The sequence below is a fragment of the Haliotis rubra genome, unplaced genomic scaffold (assembly GCF_003918875.1).
Source record: "Haliotis rubra isolate DU_JTF1 unplaced genomic scaffold, ASM391887v1 Scf134, whole genome shotgun sequence".
Lineage (NCBI taxonomy): Eukaryota > Metazoa > Mollusca > Gastropoda > Lepetellida > Haliotidae > Haliotis > Haliotis rubra.
The window spans coordinates 277,301-298,363 of NW_025765270.1; the positions used below are offsets into that span (position 1 = coordinate 277,301).

Below are 21,063 nucleotides of genomic sequence, written 5' to 3' on the forward strand. Positions count from 1 at the left end.
AGTTTACTGGCATTTACCGTTCAGACATGAAAACGATTTGCAAACGCTGAAAAAACTAGTATTTTGACATGCATTCGAAAAGTCAACTCGGAAATCTTCGGATATTTCCGGATTTTAATTGTTCTTTGCCTGTTTCATCAGTGCCAAATGTTACTTACATTTTTATTTTGTCATGATTAAAAGTTTTTATAAAAGGTTAATCAGTCATAGTGATTTTGTTGTGTTTTTGCTTTATAATCAAGCATTAACTCGATTATAAGTAGTTTTTGTTAAAAAAATAATCCTTGCAATATATTGCAATACATATCGCAATATATGCTTCCGCATCGCAATATATCGCAATATGAAAATTCTCTGCAATACCCACCCCTAATGTATTGATATACAGGACTGTCCCTAGCCAATGTTGTGTAGTATAGTGTAGGATAAGGTTAAAGGACTAAATACACCAAAATGAAATCAGGAAAGAGCACGCCCCCAAATACTTGTTTCTGTTTTTCTGTGGTCATACTGTTGTGACCTTGGGTTACTTCCTGCATTGTTTCAGCGCCTCCTCCAGTGCACGTAGAACGAGACGTACGTTGTCAGGAGTACAGTTGTACCCCATAACGCCAACTCGCCACACCTTCCCCGCCAGGCTGCCGAGACCCCCGGAGATCTCCACTCGGTAACTGAAGAATAAGACATGAGGCATGGTTTGAAGGAGGACATGGATGGCACCACAATTTGCTATACAGAGTAGCATCCCTTGGATAGCCATAAACCTGATTACGGTTCTAATCTTGGTCCACCCCAATTGTTTCCAGGTTTGACAGCACCATACCCATGATTGTGGATTTCATCAGACAGGTAAACATCAGCCAACACTCCATGGTATAACTGGTAAACATCAGCCAACGCTCCATGGTATAACTGGTAAACATCAGCCAACACTCCATGGTATAACTGGTAAACATCAGCCAACACTCCATGGTATAACAGGTAAACATCAGCCAACACTTCATGGTATAACTGGTAAACATCAGCCAACACTCCATGGTATAACAGGTAAACATCAGCCAACACTCCATGGTATAACAGGTAAACATCAGCCAACACTCCATGGTATAACTGGTAAACATCAGCCAACACTCCATGGTATAACTGGTAAACATCAGCCAACACTCCATGGTATAACTGGTAAACATCAGCCAACACTCCATGGTATAACAGGTAAACATCAGCCAACACTCCATGGTATAACAGGTAAACATCAGCCAATGCTCCATGGTATAACTGGTAAACATCAGCCAACACTCCATGGTATAACTGGTAAACATCAGCCAACACTCCATGGTATAACAGGTAAACATCAGCCAACACTCCATGGTATAACAGGTAAACATCAGCCAACACTCCATGGTATAACAGGTAAACATCAGCCAACGCTCCATGGTATAACTGGTAAACATCAGCCAACACTCCATGGTATAACAGGTAAACATCAGCCAACACTCCATGGTATAACTGGTAAACATCAGCCAACACTCCATGGTATAACTGGTAAACATCAGCCAACACTCCATGGTATAGCTGGAATACTGACTGACTGACTGAGCTTTTAGCAATATTCCAGCAACATCACGGCGGGGGACACCAGAAATGAGCTTCACACATTGTACCCATGTGGGGATTTGAACCCGGGTCTTCGGCGTGACGAGCCAACGCTTTAACCACTAGACTACCCCACCGACCCCTATAACTGGAATACTGTTCAGGGGCAGATCCAGGATTTTGGAGAATGGGGGTGCACAAATATCATGAAGTTCAAAGGTTAGGGGGAAATGCTCCTCAAGGAAAATTTGTTCGGGGGAGAGGAGGGGATGTGCACGCTGACAACCCGTTTCTGGATCCGCCCTTGCTGTTCCAAGTGACATTAAACCCAACTCACTCATGCTTTGAGAAATGTCATATCTATTATAACTGAGGACCTTTGTAACCCAGGAACAAGATCTGAGTCGAGATTTGAAGAAGAGAGTGGTTTATCAACTGTGAATAAGCACATGAAATGATACTGAACCATTTTAAATGGATTTTTCAAATATTACTGAATGTTGTAAATTATAATTAGTCAGTAACATTTCAGCTGTATGATGACAGAGTCTGAACCAGACAAACTAATGGTTGATATTACGAGCACAGTCCACACAGACGAGGTACGATGACACACAGCACTACCTCTCGGACCATGTAGCCGCCTCCTATGACAAGCCTAGGAAACCAGCAACAACACCAAACACAATCTGCATTCGAAATAATCGCCGGCCCAGAGGCCCAGCGCTGGTTGTCATTGTATCAGGCCAGCAGTTTCAAATATTTGCAGGCCCTTGTGGCCTTCAGCAAATTATCTGTCAATGTTGTTTTTTTCAACTGGAATCTTTCCCATATTGTTTTTCTTCATTAACGTTCGGGAAACATCCATGATCCATCATGTTACGATACTTAACAGTTTCACTTCCTGGTATTTCAGCGCTTTGTGTGTAGGAAAGTCAACACCAGTCTTTAACAAATCAAAACTTCTCTCAGCACCATAGACTTTGCTAATTGAAACAGTGTGAAACTATGTACAGTGTAGTCTATTTTGTTCTTATTGGTTTGATTTTAACAAAATGGGCCTGCAGATTTCATCCAGGGCCTGTAGATTTTATGGCCTGCGAGGGCAGCAGGCCCTGATGGCCAACTGGCAAATTAAAGGATTGCAAACACCAAACACAATACTCACTTTTTCATGGCGTAGTCTGCCACATCTTTCCAGTTGACTCCGTCGGGAACCATGATGGCATTCACACACGGGTTGCGGACATTCTGACAGTAGAATGTACATGTTAGGGATTGAGTCAAGGTATTTGATAGAACTCAGCACCAGGCATGTGTTGACATGAAAAGATTTTTGTGCCAGACAAAACCAGCTACCTACCTGGTTCAGTACATTTAGCTAACTAGAAACACAGATGCATGTAGTCTGACTGAATCATGATTTTATACAAGAACATATTTTCAATTAATACATCCTTAATCAAGGATGTATTGTAAAAACTGATAAGGTAACCTGGGTAACTTGGGTGACCTATATAACTTGGGTAACTTGGGTGACCTATATAACTTGGGTAACTTGGGTGACCTATATACCTTGGGTGACCTATATAACTTGGGTGACCTATATAACTTGGGTAATTTGGGTGACCTATATAACTTGGGTGACCTTGTTACTTGGGTGACCTATATAACTTGGGTGACCTATATTAAATGGGTAACTTGGGTGACCTATATAACTTGGGTAACCTATGTAACCTATATAACTTGGGTGACCTATATTACTTGGGTGACCTATATAACTTGGGTAACTTGGGAGACCTATATTACTTGGGTAACTTGGGTGACCTATATTACTTGGGTAACTTGGGTGACCTATATTACTTGGGTGACCTATATTACTTGGGTGACCTATATAACTTGGGTAACTTGGGTGACATATTACTTGGGTGACCTATATAACTTGGGTGACCTATATAAATTGGGTAACCTAGGTAACTTGGGTGACCTATATTACTTGGATAACCTGGGTAACTTGGGTGACCTATATTACTTGGGTGACCTATATAACTTGGGTGACCTATATTACTTGGGTGACCTATATTACTTGGGTTACCTATATAACTTGGCAGACCTATATAACTTGGGTGACCTATATAACTTGGGTAACTTCGGTGACCTATATAACTTGGGTGACCTATATTAAATGGGTAACTTGGGTGACCTATATACTGTAAACGTACTTATTTTCGCGTGGTGCAATTTTCGAGGAATTGACAGTTTAGACTACATCGAGCGGTCAATTATTCGCGCAATCAGTAATTGACGGAACTGCCAACTGTCTCTTTGGCCGCCACTAATAGCAGTGAAAACAAACAGAGTGGCTTAACCTGTCAGGCGGCGTTTATTGCTTACTCACAGGAAATCCCTATCTGTGCGATATACTAGTACACAGTAATCCGCTTACTCGGAAGAGATGAAAACACATCAGTCTTATGTTCGAATTCTGACGATTTGATCGTAATTAACTTATACTGTATATGAAGCTCTTTGTGATTTCAAACAAGCCGGGTTGTTGTGAATGAGATGATTGAGTGTTAGTGACTATTGGCTTCATGATGTACTGGTGAATAAAATCTTAATGAATAAATAAAATACTGCTGTATTATTTCTTTCCGAAGTCGTTTTCACGGTAATCTGTTTTGTATCAAACCATGACATGTGACCAATTTCCATGGCGGCCACAACACACATTGCTGTTTTCGCTAATTAGGCAATGGGATTTGGCTCATTATTTAATTATGTTTGGGAAATCCATTACAGCGACAGTTAAGTATGATCAGTCGTCATTTTAAGATTCACGTTGATTTCTGTCTTCAAACGTGATGTGTTATGGTAACAACTCAGGGGCGAGGGTGGCTCGACTGAATGAATGACAGGTTTATTCGCGGTGTATAAATTTTCGCGCTAAAATGTTTTTCGCTAAAAGCGCGAAAATAAAACCTGCGCAAAATATAATACGTTTACAGTAACTTGGGTAACCTATGTGACCTATATAACTTGGGTAACTTGGGTGACCTATATAACTTGGGTAACTTGGGTGACCTATATAACTTAGGTAAACTGGGTAACCTGGGTAAACTGGATAAAACTGGGTAACTTTGGTTACTTGGGTAAACCGAGAAGCCTAGACAACTTGGGTAAACTAGTGATAACTTTGGTAACCTGAGTAACCTAGGTAACCTGGGTAAACTGGGTGACTTGGGTAAACTGGGTGACTTCATGTACTGCTAATGTATTTGTGTGTATAAATCACACAACATGGTAAAATACTAATAAATATTTAACTTTTATCACTAGCCTCTCTGTTTTCATTAACTGGACTGTCCAGTTATGATCCTGAGGTAAAAGTCAGTTGAGTTGCTGGTGATTCAGCCATAAATCCCATAGTTTTATGTGAGTGAGTTTGTTTTTATGCCCCTTTTAGTAATATTCCAGCAATATCATGGCAGGGACACAACAAATGGGCTTCACACATTGAGCAAATGTGGGGAATCAAACCTGGGTTTTCAGCATGACGAGCAAATGGCTTAACCACTAGGCTATCCCACCCACCCCATTGTTTTGAGCTGTCTCACAATGGGAGGTCTACCAAAGAATATCTAATGCAGTATAAATTAATTTAACCCTAACACGTCCAACACAGGTGGAGTCAGTCTGTGCTTTAGGTTCTCACCTTGTCCTTCACCAGCAGCTGCAGACCCAGCTTCTCTACACCATCATGCAGCATCTCTGCACACTGCTTGTGTCGTGCCCAGCTCGACTCCAGACCCTGCCATGGAGTTCATATACACATATCTGTTGTCATTACTGCTCATCTGAAACTTGTAATATTGAGAGTCCTAGGATCTGATTGGTGGAACTTGTTTACACTGACCCCCAAATTTGGTGTCACACTTCACAGTCTGGGACCTCTCTACCAATGCTAGACTTTAGTACTGCAGTAAATACAGTAGAATGACATGTGTCAACAAAGTCAGCGAGCCTGACCACCCGACCCCGTTAGTCGCCTCTTACGACAAGCATGGGTTACTGAAGATCAATTCTAACACGGACCTTCACAAGTACAGTAGAAAATGAGAATGGGAGTTAAGTGAAAGTGTGGTTTAATGCTGCTTTTGGCAATGTTCAAACAATTCCACAGGACACTAAAATAGGTTTTATCCATCATACTCATGTGCACCCTGGCCTTTAATATGACAAGCAAAAGGTATTTTAAATCCTAAACACTTCCTTAAATAAACCCCATACTTGGATTGTCATTAGTACATTTTTACTGTAAAAATCCAATTAAATGAATACTCAGGAGTGAGGAGAAGTCCAAAATATCATGAAGTTGTCCCCTTCCCTTGTAACATACTTGTCTATCTTCCTAAGTACTACACCCAGCCTTCTTACCTCTTCAGCCAGTCGTGCAAGTCCCTCCCTCAGTGCATAGAAGCTGCTGATTGGGCCGGTATGGTGATATCTGAAACATAGTGAGTGAGTTTAGTGTTACGTCATTTTTAGCAATATTCCAACTATAACACGGCGGGGGACACCAGAAATGGGCTTCATACATTGTACCAATGTGGGGAATCGAACCCTGGTCTTCAGCGTGACAAGCAAACACTTTAAATAACCACTAGGCTACCCCACGGCCGACTGAATCATTATGGTAATGACCTTCCTCATCATTAACACTAGCAGCGTAATCTTCAGCTTTAAACACAAACTAAAGCTATCATCCACAAGCTACTGGCCAACCAACAGCTACACATCCCATCTACTGGCCAACCAACAGCTACACATCCATCTACTGGCCAACCAACAGCTACACATCCCATCTACTGGCCAACCAACAGCTACACATCCCATCTACTGGCCAACCAACAGCTACACATTCAGTCTACTGGCCAACCAACAGCTACACATCCCAACTACTGGCCAACCAACAGCTACACATCCCAACTACTGGTCAACCAACAGCTACACATCCCATCTACTGGCCAACCAACAGCTACACATCCCACCTACTGGCCAACCAACAGCTACACATCAGGTCTACTGGCCAACCAACAGCTACACATCCCAACTACTGGCCAACCAACAGCTACACATCCCAACTACTGGCCAACCAACAGCTACACATCCCATCTACTGGCCAACCAACAGCTACACATCCCATCTACTGGCCAACCAACAGCTACATCATCACCTACTGGCCAACCAACAGCTACACATCAGGTCTACTGGCCAACCAACAGCTACACATCCCAACACTACACATCCAGTCTGCCAACCAACAGCTACACATCCCATCTACTGGCCAACCAACAGCTACACATCCCATCTACTGGCCAACCAACAGCTACACAGTCTACTGGCCAACCAACAGCTACACATCCCAACTACTGGCCAACCAACAGCTACACATCCCATCTACTGGCCAACCAACAGCTACACATCCCATCTACTGGCCAACCAACAGCTACACATCCCATCTACTGGCCAACCAACAGCTACACATCAGTCTACTGGCCAACCAACAGCCATCCAGGCTCTACTGGCCAACCAACAGCTACACATCCCAGTCTACTGGCCAACCAACAGCTACACATCCAGTCTACTGGCCAACCAACAGCTACACATCCCATCTACTGGCCAACCAACAGCTACACATCCCATCTACTGGCCAACCAACAGCTACACATCCAGTCTACTGGCCAACCAACAGCTACACATCCAACTACTGGCCAACCAACAGCTACACATCCAGTCTACTGGCCAACCAACAGCTACATATCCCACCTACTGGCCAACCAACAGCTACACATCCAGTCTGCTGGTCAACCAACAGCTACACATCCAGGCTACTGGCCAACCAACAGCTACACATCCAGTCTGCTGGTCAACCAACAGCTACACATCCAGGCTACTGGTCAACCAAAAGCTACACTTCCCATCTACTGGCCAACCAACAGCTACACATCCAGTCTGCTGGTCAACCAACAGCTACACATCCAGGCTACTGGTCAACCAACAGCTACACTTCCCATCTACTGGCCAACCAACAGCTACACAACAAGACTACAGGGCCCCTATTCTCGAAAGGATCCTAGCCCTAGGATATCCTAACTTTCCTCCTAGGGTCTGGGATAGGTGTCCTACCTTATTCTCGAAAAATATCCTAGCGCTAGGATATCCTAACTTAGGACGAATACTAGGATAGGTTGTGACTTGTCCTAAGTCTATCTTAGTTGAAGTCAACATGGTGTGGTTCTTGTTTGTTCACCAATTTTGACGTTGTCAAACAAAATAACTCGCCTAAATTACATTTGAATTTACAACAGCACACAGTTTTGATGAGTTAAGAAGAGTTATTTGTGTATACATTATCAATGTATCGGTAATGAATATACACACTTGTTGCAATGCACATATTCTTTAGATCTACAAAAGAGATTTGTTCAGCTCTTACCTATTCTCTGCCTTTTTAATCACAACTTTACTGTCACATTGCCGTGAAATTTCAATGTCAAGGCCAACTTGATAGGGGAAGTAACTCCTGTTTATTTCCTAAGTGATATTTAGGGGAATCCCCAACTTAATTAATGTTCTTCTATCTCACCTTCTGAAGAGCTCGCTATCCTAGCTAGGATCGGTAGCTCAAGTTAGGACGGAGACAGGATCGTTTCGAGAATGGGTCTTATCCTAACGGTAGGATGTCCTAACTCCTGTCCTAACTAGTTAGGATCTGTCTTAGCTGGGACACTTTCGAGAATAGGCACCCAGGCCAACAAACAGCTACACAACCAGACTACTGGCCAACCAACAGCTACACATCCCACCTACTGGCCAACCAACAGCTACACATCCCACCTACTGGCTAACCAACAGCTACACATCCAGGCTACTGGCCAACCAACAGCTACACATCCCAACTACTGGCCAACCAACAGCTACACATCCAGTCTACTGGCCAACCAACAGCTACACATCCCAACTACTGGCCAACCAACAGCTACACATCCCACCTACTGGCTAACCAACAGCTACACATCCCAACTACTGGCCAACCAACAGCTACACATCCCAGCTACTGGCCAACCAACAGCTACACATCCAGGCTACTGGCCAACCAACAGCTACATATCCCACCTACTGGCCAACCAACAGCTACATATCCCACCTACTGGCCAACCAACAGCTACATATCCCACCTACTGGCCAACCAACAGCTACACATCCAGTCTACTGGTCAACCAACAGCTACACATCCAGTCTACTGGCCAACCAACAGCTACACATCCCAACTACTGGCCAACCAACAGCTACACATCCCACCTACTGGCCAACCAACAGCTACACATCCAGGCTACTGGCCAACCAACAGCTACACATCCAGGCTACTGGCCAACCAACAGCTACACATCCCAGCTACTGGCCAACCAACAGCTACACATCCAGGCTACTGGCCAACCAACAGCTACATATCCCACCTACTGGCCAACCAACAGCTACATATCCACCTACTGGCCAACCAACAGCTACATATCCCACCTACTGGCCAACCAACAGCTACACATCCAGGCTACTGTCCAACCAACAGCTACACATCCCACCTACTGGCCAACCAACAGCTACACATCCAGTCTACTGGCCAACCAACAGCTACACATCCCAACTACTGGCCAACCAACAGCTACACATCCCACCTACTGGCTAACCAACAGCTACACATCCCAACTACTGGCCAACCAGCAGCTACATCCCAGCTACTGGCCAACCAACAGCTACACATCAGGCTACTGGCCAACCAACAGCTACATATCCCACCTACTGGCCAACCAACAGCTACATATCCCACCTACTGGCCAACCAACAGCTACATATCCCACCTACTGGCCAACCAACAGCTACACATCCAGTCTGCTGGTCAACCAACAGCTACACATCCAGTCTACTGGCCAACCAACAGCTACACATCCCAACTACTGGCCAACCAACAGCTACACATCCCACCTACTGGCTAACCAACAGCTACACATCCAGGCTACTGGCCAACCAACAGCTACACATCCCAACTACTGGCCAACCAACAGCTACACATCCCAGCTACTGGCCAACCAACAGCTACACATCCAGGCTACTGGCCAACCAACAGCTACACATCCCACCTACTGGCCAACCAACAGCTACACATCCCAACTACTGGCCAACCAACAGCTACACATCCCAACCTACTGGCCAACCAACAGCTACACATCCCACCTACTGGCCAACCAACCAACAGCTACACATCCAGACTACTGGCCAACCAACAGCTACACATCCCACCTACTGGCCAACCAACAGCTACACATCCAGGCTACTGGCCAACCAACAGCTACACATCCCACCTACTGGCCAACCAACAGCTACACATCCAGGCTACTGGCCAACCAACAGCTACACATCCAGGCTACTGGCCAACCAACAGCTACACATCCAGGCTACTCACCTCCTTGGTCCTGCATCACATCCCCAGTAATTAGACAGCTCGTTAGCGTCAAAATAGTATGACCTCACTTTCGTCTTGCGGTTCTGTATCTTCTCTCTGAAACAGGACATGTGTCAAAAGCATATAAAGTCAAGTGAAGGAATGTAGATTTACTTACATCCCAGTGTGTCAGCGTTAAGGGGGATCTTTTCACCTAGAGTGAATGGTGAGGTGAGGTGAAATGGGGTATAACGTCGCACTTAAGAATATTTTGCTCATATGACGACGTGCATACGTGTGGCTGCTTTACGAGCCCAGACCTGAGCTGTATTATAGTGCTAACTCACTGAGATACCCAATTCAGCTACATGTGAGTGAGTGAGTGAGTGAGAATTTATGTACTTGAAACAGTACTTAATAAGAAAGTTGAAGAACACTCTAATTTTTCAGATTTTTTAAAAATTAACTGCAGTAATATTCAGAAATTCATAGGACTCTCAAACCTCTTTTGAATAGTTCCTTTGAGTAGTGTATAACACACCAGCTCAGGTACCAGTGTCCTGGCAACTCTACACTAACCTGGCTCTGTCAGAGAATGACACAGGCCGCTGCCCAGGTGGGGCTGAGCACTTTCTGGGAGCCGGAATACAAGGCATCAATTCCTGGAAACAATATGGTCACATTTAGATCTTGACTGAACAAACAATGTAAATATTTAGAAAAGCAACCCCCAAACTTTCAAGATAAAACCATGAAACCACAAAATATCTGTAGCTCACCTATATATTATGCAAAGGCTGAACCATGACAGTGAGGTCAGAATAAAATGGCAAATGAAAATAAGTAACAGAGAGATACAGTGGCAGCTGTCAAAACCGGCAGCTGTCCAATCTGGCAAGTTGTCAACACCGGCATAAAATCTCAGTCCCGTCCGTGGCTAGTACATTTATCATCATTTAAAAGTTCTGCAATCCGACAGCCGTCAATTCGGATCTCGGCATGAAATGAGCTGCCCGAATATGTGTTATACAGTGGTTAGCACTATCTGCCATCCGTGGCGAGGAGTCGGCCACATGTGTATTGTCGCCAACTAATCCTGCGTTGAAATTACATGGCTGCCAACAAAGATACTTTAAACTTAGTCCAAGCATGGGTATATTTGTACATGAAACTAGTGAGTTCACATGTTTTATTGTGATACAACAATGTACATGAGAGTGACAAAACTGGTTCACTTCTAGTCTGAGATAACCATCTCAGTTCTACAATCCGGCACGCTGTCTAAACCGGATTATTTCTTCAATCCCGATGAGTGCCAGTTTAGACAGCTTCCACTGTACAACCATTTCAATTTTTTAAAAATATTTTAAAATAACAGGTACTGGCAGGACTAAAAGCAAAATGCGAGGCATAATATGTTGTACCACATACTACATACTTACTGTACATGAAATAACATTCCGATATGTTACCATGCTTGTAAACATGACACATTCATATGGCCATGTCAGCATGCACAGATGTTCACCATAGTAGTTAAGTAAGGGAGCTACACAGGCCCAAACCCAACATTCACTCACTCACTCTTCCAGCTGTTACATTGCTGGCTTCTGTACCATCCAACATTCACTCACTCACTCATTCGTCATGGATAACACTTACCCATCTGGTCCATGAAGATAGGAACCCCTCCCATGGCAGCGACCGAGTCCACCACCAACAGACAGTTGTACCTGCAACATCACCGACATGAATGTCACACAGACTCAACCCCCTTGTGTTAAGTTAAAGCAGTGGATAATTACTGTGTCAATGCAAAATGATGCTTGCAATAAAATGGTATTAGTTGTCTCTCAACGATATTTCACTTAAACAACTGGCAGTCAGTTGAACATGGTAGGAAAACCAAGAGCGGCTAGGGAGATATGGGGGCAGGCTGCATTTATCAATATTTCAGAAATACCATGCCAAGGGACACCAGAAAAGGGTTTCACACATTGTTCCCACGCGAGGAATTAAACCAGGGTCATCGTGATATCAGCGCACACTTTAACCACTAGGCTACCCCATCGCCCCCCCCACCTATATGTGTATTACATTGATGAAACCTGACCTAGGATCCCACTGGGTTAGAAAAGGTCACAGCAGCGTACGCTGGTCATAAAGGCAACAAAATGGGTCAAGTGGTCAGACTCAATGGGCAGGGATTTACAAGACGCAGGAATTTGCGTCCTATACACATAAAAATTGACAATGGACGCAACGAAATTTATTAGCACATCCACAGGGATGCAGAAAAAATCCAAATATTTTTGTAAAAATTCCAATGAAGTAACAACAAGAAGACAAAGTCATCAATATCCCCCGCAATGGCAAAATACTCTTCATGATTATGTCTACGAGTTATGATTATGTCAAATATTTAGGTGTGTATATAGAAAATTGGAAGGAGAGTATTGAAAGGTTTTTTAAAGTTCTCCTCCAGAAAGGAGCACTATCACCAATTTCAGTCTAAGTCAAACTTGTTGCCATGGAAATGCCAACTACGAGTTATGATAATGTCAAATGTTTAGGTGTGTATATAGAAAAACGGAAGGAGAGTATTGAAAGGTTTTTAAAGTTCTGCTCCAGAAAGCAGCACTATCACCAATTTCAGGCTAAGTCAAACTTGTTGCGATGGAAATGCAAAAAATATTTTATTCAGAATTCCAAAACTACCAAAAGGCACCAGTACACCACCAGATCTATCTATGTGCCAAGTTTGGTGAAGAAATAGTGAACGGTTTTAGAGTTCTGCTCCGGAAAAGAGCACTACCACTAATTTTAATTTAACTCGAACTTGTTGCCATGGAAATGCAAAAAATATTTTATTCAGAATTCCATAACTACCAAAAGGCACCAGTACACCACAAGATCTATCTATGTGCCAAGTTTGGTGAAGAAATATTGTACGGTTTTAGAGTTCTGCTCCGGAAAAGAGCACTACCACTAATTTCAGTCTAAGTCGAACTTGTTGCCATGGAAACGCCAAAAATATTTTATTCAGAATTCCAAAACTACCAAAAGGCACCAGTACACCACCAGATCCATGTATGTGCCAAGTTTGGTAAAGAAATATTGAACGGTTTTAGAGTTCTGCTCCGGAAAAGACAAATGTGCATGGACGGACGGACGGAGTCCATTTTAATACCCCCCGCAAAATGCGTTGCGGGGGATAATAAGTTATCAAAGAGTTTGCTACTAGCTGAATTATAGTATTATTTGCAATTCAATTACTGTAACAATTAACGTGATGATCATGATACACAATACAATAACAGTGGTAATAATAATAATAATAAGCATTGTCACTTAGGTGACATAATCCCCCGCCGCAAATTATCAAATGAAACTTAAAAAGGAATGAAAGTGAAGGTCGTAATTTAAGATGAAGTTAAATGTCAACAAAAACATGATCAGTCAACCTGTCTTGATATCTTGCTCTGTAGTTGTTCAAACGCACAAATAGTTTTCAAGACTCAATTTGACCTTGACATGAATGTCATAGTGTACGAAATATGCGAAAATAGTAATAAAGAAATTGCTTATTGTAAAACATTCAAGGGAAGTCTTGAAAGTCTATGAAGAAAATCCAGTGAACTGTTCTTGAGATATCTCACTGACAATCTTAAGATGCAGTTTAACATGGTGAAATCTTCAACATGTCGCAGTGACCTTGAAAATTATGTGAAGGTCACCAAAATCGACTGGACCTTGCGTCTTCCCTAGATGAAGTTTGGTGTCAAATATGAAGAAAGTCCAGTGAACGGTTCTTGAGATATCTCGCTGACAATCTTTACATGCAGGGTAACATGCTGAAATCTTCGAAGTGTCACCATGACCTTGAAAATTTAGTTAAGTTCACCAAAATCGACTGGGCCCTGCGCCTTCCCTAGATAAAGCTTGGTGTTGAATATGAAGAAAATCCAGTGAATGGTTCTTGGGATGTCTCGCTGACAAGGGTAAAACGTTAGTCCCCTTGTGACCTTGAAATAAAGGTCAAGGTCACCAAACCTGACTGGGATCTTTCTTATACTGTGATGAACCTAGGTATCAAATATGAAAAGAATCTAGTCAACGGTTCTTAAGATATTCCAATTCCAATTTGTACGTACGCACGTACGGACGGACGGACGCACGGAGCATATAATACTATATTCCCCGCTTAGCGCTAAACGCGCGGTGGGGGATAATTAAGTGTCTGGGACCCCTATTTTGTTGTCCAGGACCCCTGAAAATTAAGAGTATGACTCCCAGGGACCCTCAAAAACAGGACTCAAGGTAAATCTCTGAATGGGTGAGTGAGTTTAGTTTTACGCCGCTTTTAGCAATATTCCAGCATTATCAGAGCTGGTGACAACTCAGATTCAATGACTTGCCACCCTACAGGGTGGATCGTTGTTCATTACTTCAATCACTGGATAGTTTGGTCCTGACACTATTATTTCCAGGCACTTGTCTTATTCTGTTATATTGCTGAGTGGAATGTTAAACAACACAGTATTTCCTGATTTGCGGAGTACAGCTTACTTGTGACAGAGATCCCCAAGTCCCTCCAATGGTTGAGCTGTGGATCCGGACGACTCCCCATGAGTTATAAACAAAATAGTTGGTTTATTGGCCTTTAGACCCTGAAATAGCGTGAAATATAAGTCAAAAGTGTCAAAAGTGTTCAATTTATCATAAGACACCATGAATATGTATATTACCGAGACCTGTAAGATATATTTCATTAGACAGACACTTATGTAGTTATCTGGATGTATTTTACTTGATGATGAAATATGTATAAGTGAGCAATTAAGATTAACAAAATATGGAATAATACTGAGTTCCCCAAATGCAGATATTGTCAGTTTCTAGGCTTGCAAATTTTACTGTATAGGTATAAACAGTCACTCACATTACAAATTGATCATTTTAGTGTGAAATTTGCAACATATATTGTACAGTAGAAAAGTATCACACTCTTACCTCCTCTATTTCGCTCAATGTAAACACCTCTCCCATTGGCCGAAGGAGTTTCTTTGCCACTGACCCTAGACAAAACAGTCACATCATTCAGTCAGGTGAAAATAAGGTCTTCCAAGGTGAGAAACTTGTCAAGTATTCTGCATGTTCAAGAAGCTAACTAATCAGCTTTCACGGCACACAGGGCGGTGGGGCAGCCTAGTGGTTAAAGAATTGGCTCATCACGCTGAAGACCCGGGTTCGAATCCCCACATGGGTACAATGAGCGAAGCCCATTTCTGGTGTCTCCCCGCCATAATATTGCTGGAATATTGCTAAAAGCAGCGTAAAACTAAACTCACTCACTCACTCACTCACTTTCACAGCACATAGTGTAGCAATAAGGTAAGTTTAACCAACAGTGCTGAGAATAACAGCATCATGTGACCTTGCTGTACTGGATAGTGTACCTTCGATAGTTAAATCCAAAAGGTCTTAAAAGATGATACTTTTTGTTACCCTGCCTGGTTAAGATGTAGGTATGAATGGGCAGTGATTTGACTGAAATATTAAACCTTAATAATGTGTCTCCTTACCGTTTCTGTCAACCATTTCAGCAAACCTCAGCCCCCATATTCCATTCTCACAGACAAGCGCAGTTTCACCTTGTTCCAGCAAGTTGACGACCATGGCCTCCATTGCAGCATGGCCTGACAACACAGATCAGGTGTTATCCTTCATGGTGCAAGGACAGACAGACATGCAGTGTCACACGGTGTATATAAGGACATATCCTCTACTTTCAATAGCTATTATAAATGATTTATCAACTACTTTACACTGCTGATGTAACAACCTTATACTATGGTATATCTGATGTATCTACTGTTTTATCCAGCTGAATAACTTATGTATCTACCATTGTATACTGCTGAATTACTGATGTATCTACTGTTTTACACTATTGAATAACTGATGTATCTACCATTGTATACTGCTGAATTACTGATGTATCTACTGTTTTACACTATTGAATAACTGATGCACATCTTTTTCTCTTTTACTTCTCTAAAATAAGCAGTATTAATTTTTCCTCCTCCTTGTCATTAAGATTGATTACATCCTTTGTAATTTTGAATACAAACAATATTCTTTCTGTGAATTAGCCTGTCACTGCAATATACTTCATCCATTTTGTATAGAAAAAAACAGTTGCTGTCAAACGTGAACAGGAACTTCTCGAACATCACATTATGATCTATCCAGTCCATTGGCACCAGCATACAAGGAGGCTCGAACACTGTTATAATTGTCCGTGATTTAGCATTCACTTTATCAATGGCAAGAGTAGTCTTTAAAACATCCATGTTGTCACAGAGATTGTCAAGAGTTGTCTCCCCATACCTGTCCCTGAAATTGCAAATGTCCAGCTGTTTTTCGTTTGGAAGGCATACTGGATTCCTGCCTTCACTTCATCCATGATCTGTGGAAGCAGAATCGGTAGAATTAACCCTGTAGTTGACAACTACTGAGATAGCCAAAATCATATACTCAGCTAACCAAGGGCAGATACAGCTTTTTTGAGAAAGTGTGTGTGTGTGTGTGTGCGTGTGTGCGTGCGTGCGCGCGCATGCGTGAGTTTGTGTGTGTGCATGTGCGCACACTTCATTTTACCTGTTTTCACAAGAGTTTCAATGGTCATCTAATACACTTTCAGGACAAAAGAGGGGGTGAGTGCAACCCCCTTTCTGGATCTGCCTATGCTAACTGGTCAGTTGTGACAATGTTCTTGAATCGGCTGTCATATAGCAGGAGTATCGATAGTGATCAAGGTGTAACCAGTGTTTGCAATACTTTAATTTGCCAATTGGCCATCTGGGCCTGCTGCCGCCTGCAGGCTTTAAAATCTACTGGCCATGTAAGAAATCTGCAGGCCCATTTTGTTAAAGTCAACCAATAAAAACAAAATAGACTACACTGTACACAGTTCCACACTGTTTCTACGAAATCAATTAGCAAAGCCTATGGTGCAGAGAGAAGTTTGTAATGCCTCGTTCAATGGGTGAAAGAACTCACAATCAGCATAAACCTTCTGCAGAAAAATCACAACGTCGGGGAAGCTTGTATTGTGACAAACTCTACAGTTGTGACTGATAGAAGGACTGTGGTTTGATCCCAGTTGCGAACACAAACAAATCACATGTTTCCGGTGCAATTTTTAACCCTCCTCCACAGAAGAGCACAAATGAAAACATTATTGAAGCGTCGTAAAATCATTACCATTTGCCTTACTTTAAGCGTCGTTACGCAGTAACATTACAAGTTTTGATTTGTAAAAGACTGGTGTTGTCATTCCTTTGCGCAAAGCGCTGAAATACCAGAAAGTGAAACTGTAAGTTATCGTAACATGATCATGGATGATTCCCGAACATTAATACAGAAAGAAATTATGGGAAAGATTTCAGTTGAGATAACAAATTACAGATAATTTACTGAAGGCCACAAGGGCCTGCAAATATTTGAAACTGCCGGCCCGATACAAATTACAATAACAACCAGCGCTGGGCCTCGATTATTTCGAATGCCGGGTGTAACGCCACTTTGAACAGCATTACAGTATATCAGGGTTTGTCAGCTTAATGGGAGACAAAAGGCCAGAGCAGTGTAGTTGTACAATGTTTTACCTCTCTGATGAAACCAATGGGCATGGGTGGTGCTGACAAACCTAGTAGAAACATAACCAGGGATCCCTGGGAATCAAACACACACTAATAGGGAGCTAGGACACTAAGGGGTGCAACTCTGTATTCTCTACATTATACCATTTCATCTTCAATAAATGCATCTTGGCAAAATAAATGGGATAATGAAACTACAGGTAGACACATGCACTCTACTTGTCCTGTAGTAAACAAACATTTTAAAATTCGTCGGCGTTGTCGCAGAGATGAAGTTGTTTTAACTCGTCTCAGGCTGGGACATTGTGGATTAAAGGCATATAGAAGTATTTTAGATAAAGACTTATCTCCTCTGTGTGAAAGCTGTAACTTACAGTGCCCAGAAACAGTTCAGCACTACCTCATTGAATGTCCAGCTCATGAAAACCCACGTAAGGCTCTTAAAGAAACTGTGCTTAACAAAGCCCAAAATACGTTTTCAATGAACGCAATACTTGGCGATAATTTAATGTATGGTTGCATACAAAGAGCTCTTTTAGACTTCCTCGTTAAAACGGGTAAGTACGATGTTATTTAACTGAACAAAAATATAACAGTTTGTTAAGTGTTGGGCGCATATAGGCCTTTTAAGGCCCAAGGTCGCCCTAAAACCTTATATACATACATACATTATACCATTGTTTAAAAAAAGGGTTTTTTTCACTCTCCATATTATAACATTCTAACAGCTTAAGTAATAAACACAAAACTACGACATGTCCCTTCCGGATTTGGAAAATAGCCTTGAGAAAAATAAACTGGTCTAAAATGATGGGTGGGCTATTATGTACAATATTGTGATGTGATGATACTGTTATTATTTCACAGATGACAGAACACTGTATAACAGAAGATAGGCAATGATTCTCTGTCAGCCATTATATTGTATAACAACATGTGTGCATCAGAGCTAATACACAGTATGATAATATGTGCATCGAAGGGTGTCACATTATCAACATGTTGCTTAATGTAACACTGCTTGTGGCTGTCTTCTACTGTTACAGGCTCATGTTTCACTTGATGCTATTGTTAGGCTATGGTTGTTTTATTCTCATTTTTCCTGAATTTACCAAAGATTTCAATACACCAGTCCAGCATGTGCTTGATACATATGCAAAGTTTTATAATAATATTAAACAGTTTCAGAGTTATGATCCAGAAAGGAAATGTGACAGATGAATAAAAGCACACTTGACAGAAAGAGGGGCACCTGTTCCTAGGTCCCACTCCTTCATGGTTGGCTCCAACAACATTATTTGATAACACTGGGTCATTTTCCCCCTTTTTCAAAACTACAAGATCCCTCTACCTGAAAACATAACTTAACCTATTGAATTATATTAGATTTTGCAACTCAGTTGTGTTCATGACTATAACATGTAGTTACAAAAAACGTACATTATTACACATGCTAAAATATAATACTCCTGCTTGAAAAAACCTACGATGTCAGTCTTGTGTTTGGGCTACAGATTATCTGAAATGATCTGTTAACTGACCTACTTCCGCTGTAAGGGTCGTTGTTGGCACAGGTCCTACAAATATGTACCCCAGGTACGTTTCTGTATACAGTAATGTACCCTAAACAATGTCAAAATACAGAAACGTACCCGGCACCTTACACGGACGACAAGTCCATATTTCGCAACCCAAAACCGAAACTGTATATACTTGTTCCCGTTCAACTGATTGCAAATGGTATTGTGCTCCGTGAGATATTCGTTACCATGTATGGTCGTTTCTTACAGAACGCAATTAAATGCATCTAATTCAACTGTATGACAGTTCCAATCAAGAAAACAACATACTGCAGAATTTTAATTGTCCAAGGGTACGTTTCTGTATTCCGATTTTTGCTAGGGTACTTTTCTGTATACAGAAACGTACCTGGGGTACAGTGACGTAGTACCTGTGCCGACGACCCCTTCTGCCCTACTTTCTGCAATGTAAATTGTATATTCTCCTGTCTAACAAATGTCCAGTATGACATTTCTGTCTTGAATATTTTGGTTGCATTGCTAGTCTTTATCTGTTTATGTAATTTATCTTTCTGGTTGCATATTTTTAATCAGATTATTTGGATTAGTGTTTCGTCCCTTTGCTGCTGAGATATAAAGCAGATAACGCTCACCTACTAGGTCATCAAATACTACCCTGGCCCGTACACTGTAACGAAAGTTGAGGTTTTTGTCTTATTACAAAATTTCAAGACAATGTCAAAATTAATGACAAGGCAAGTGTTTCTAATAATATTCAGTACGTCACAGAATCGGTTCCTACATGCTTGTGTGTGATAACAGCTACGCTTCACGCGCTCGGCACGTGAAGTACACATTTTTCCGTCAATCCCATTCACAAAACATCGCAATACAATCGCAAAACAATGCACGATTGTAAACATATGGGGGAGGTTGACAACACGTGACGAGTGAATTACCTCCGTGAATTCCGGATGCAGGTGGCCAAGCATTGGCAAAGCATTTGCCGCAAGTACTCGAGGGGGGCAGTTGGAAGGGCCCGGCCCCATCAAGGTCTTGAAGGGGAAATTCATGGGTCGAAGTAAGGATTCCGGGGTGGAGCTAGTGTCGCCATTGCTGCAGCTGATCTCACAAACGCTTGACTGTCCGCGGTGATTCTAAGTAAGCTTTGCGCTTCAATCAGTCTTAAACTGGTCGATAGTATGCGGCGTGCCATCTCGACGATTGTTTCAGCACGGTGAAGACAGAAAGTGCTTCCTGTGAAATTCCCTTCACAATTCCAAATGGAACCTGTGCTAATTATAAGTGTATGTTTAAATGTGCGAGAGGATAAGGGACGGCAAGTTTTTTGGAGATAGTAACATAATAAAGAGCAAGTGGTGGCTCATCAACACCCCGCTAGTTAAGCCCAATGGCATTCATATTTAAATCATTCATATTTATATTCATGTTATTCACGACTTCGATTTGTTGTAGACCCGAGAAGATCCGGGGTAGAATAGGTCTTCAGCAACCCATGCTTGTCATACAAGGCGACTATGCTTGTCGTAAAAGGCGACTAACGGGATCGGGTGGTCAGGCTCGCTGACTTGGTTGACACATGTCAATTGCGCAGATCGATGCTCATGCTGTTGATCACTGGATTGTCTGGTCCAGACTCGATTATTTACAGACCGCCGCCATATAGCTGGAATATTGCTGAGTGCGGCGTAAAACAACTCACTCACTCACTCACTCCATTTGTTGTTTGAGGTGTTCGATACTACATCCAGGAAATTTCAAA

At 42.2% G+C, this 21,063-nt stretch overlaps 1 protein-coding gene across 1 annotated transcript; it reads right to left on the reverse strand.

The window, feature by feature from the left end:
- Positions 1–256: 256 nt before the first annotated feature.
- LOC124267802 (serine--pyruvate aminotransferase, mitochondrial-like) lies at positions 257–20,535 on the reverse strand. The gene is given in 13 exon segments (XM_046702790.1): positions 257–671; positions 2,762–2,844; positions 5,309–5,404; positions 6,031–6,100; positions 10,115–10,210; positions 10,673–10,717; positions 10,719–10,755; positions 11,756–11,826; positions 14,663–14,763; positions 15,107–15,171; positions 15,679–15,792; positions 16,487–16,565; positions 20,240–20,535. Coding segments are annotated over 13 exon segments (1,116 nt in total). The 5' UTR covers positions 20,354–20,535; the 3' UTR covers positions 257–526.
- Positions 20,536–21,063: the final 528 nt, after the last annotated feature.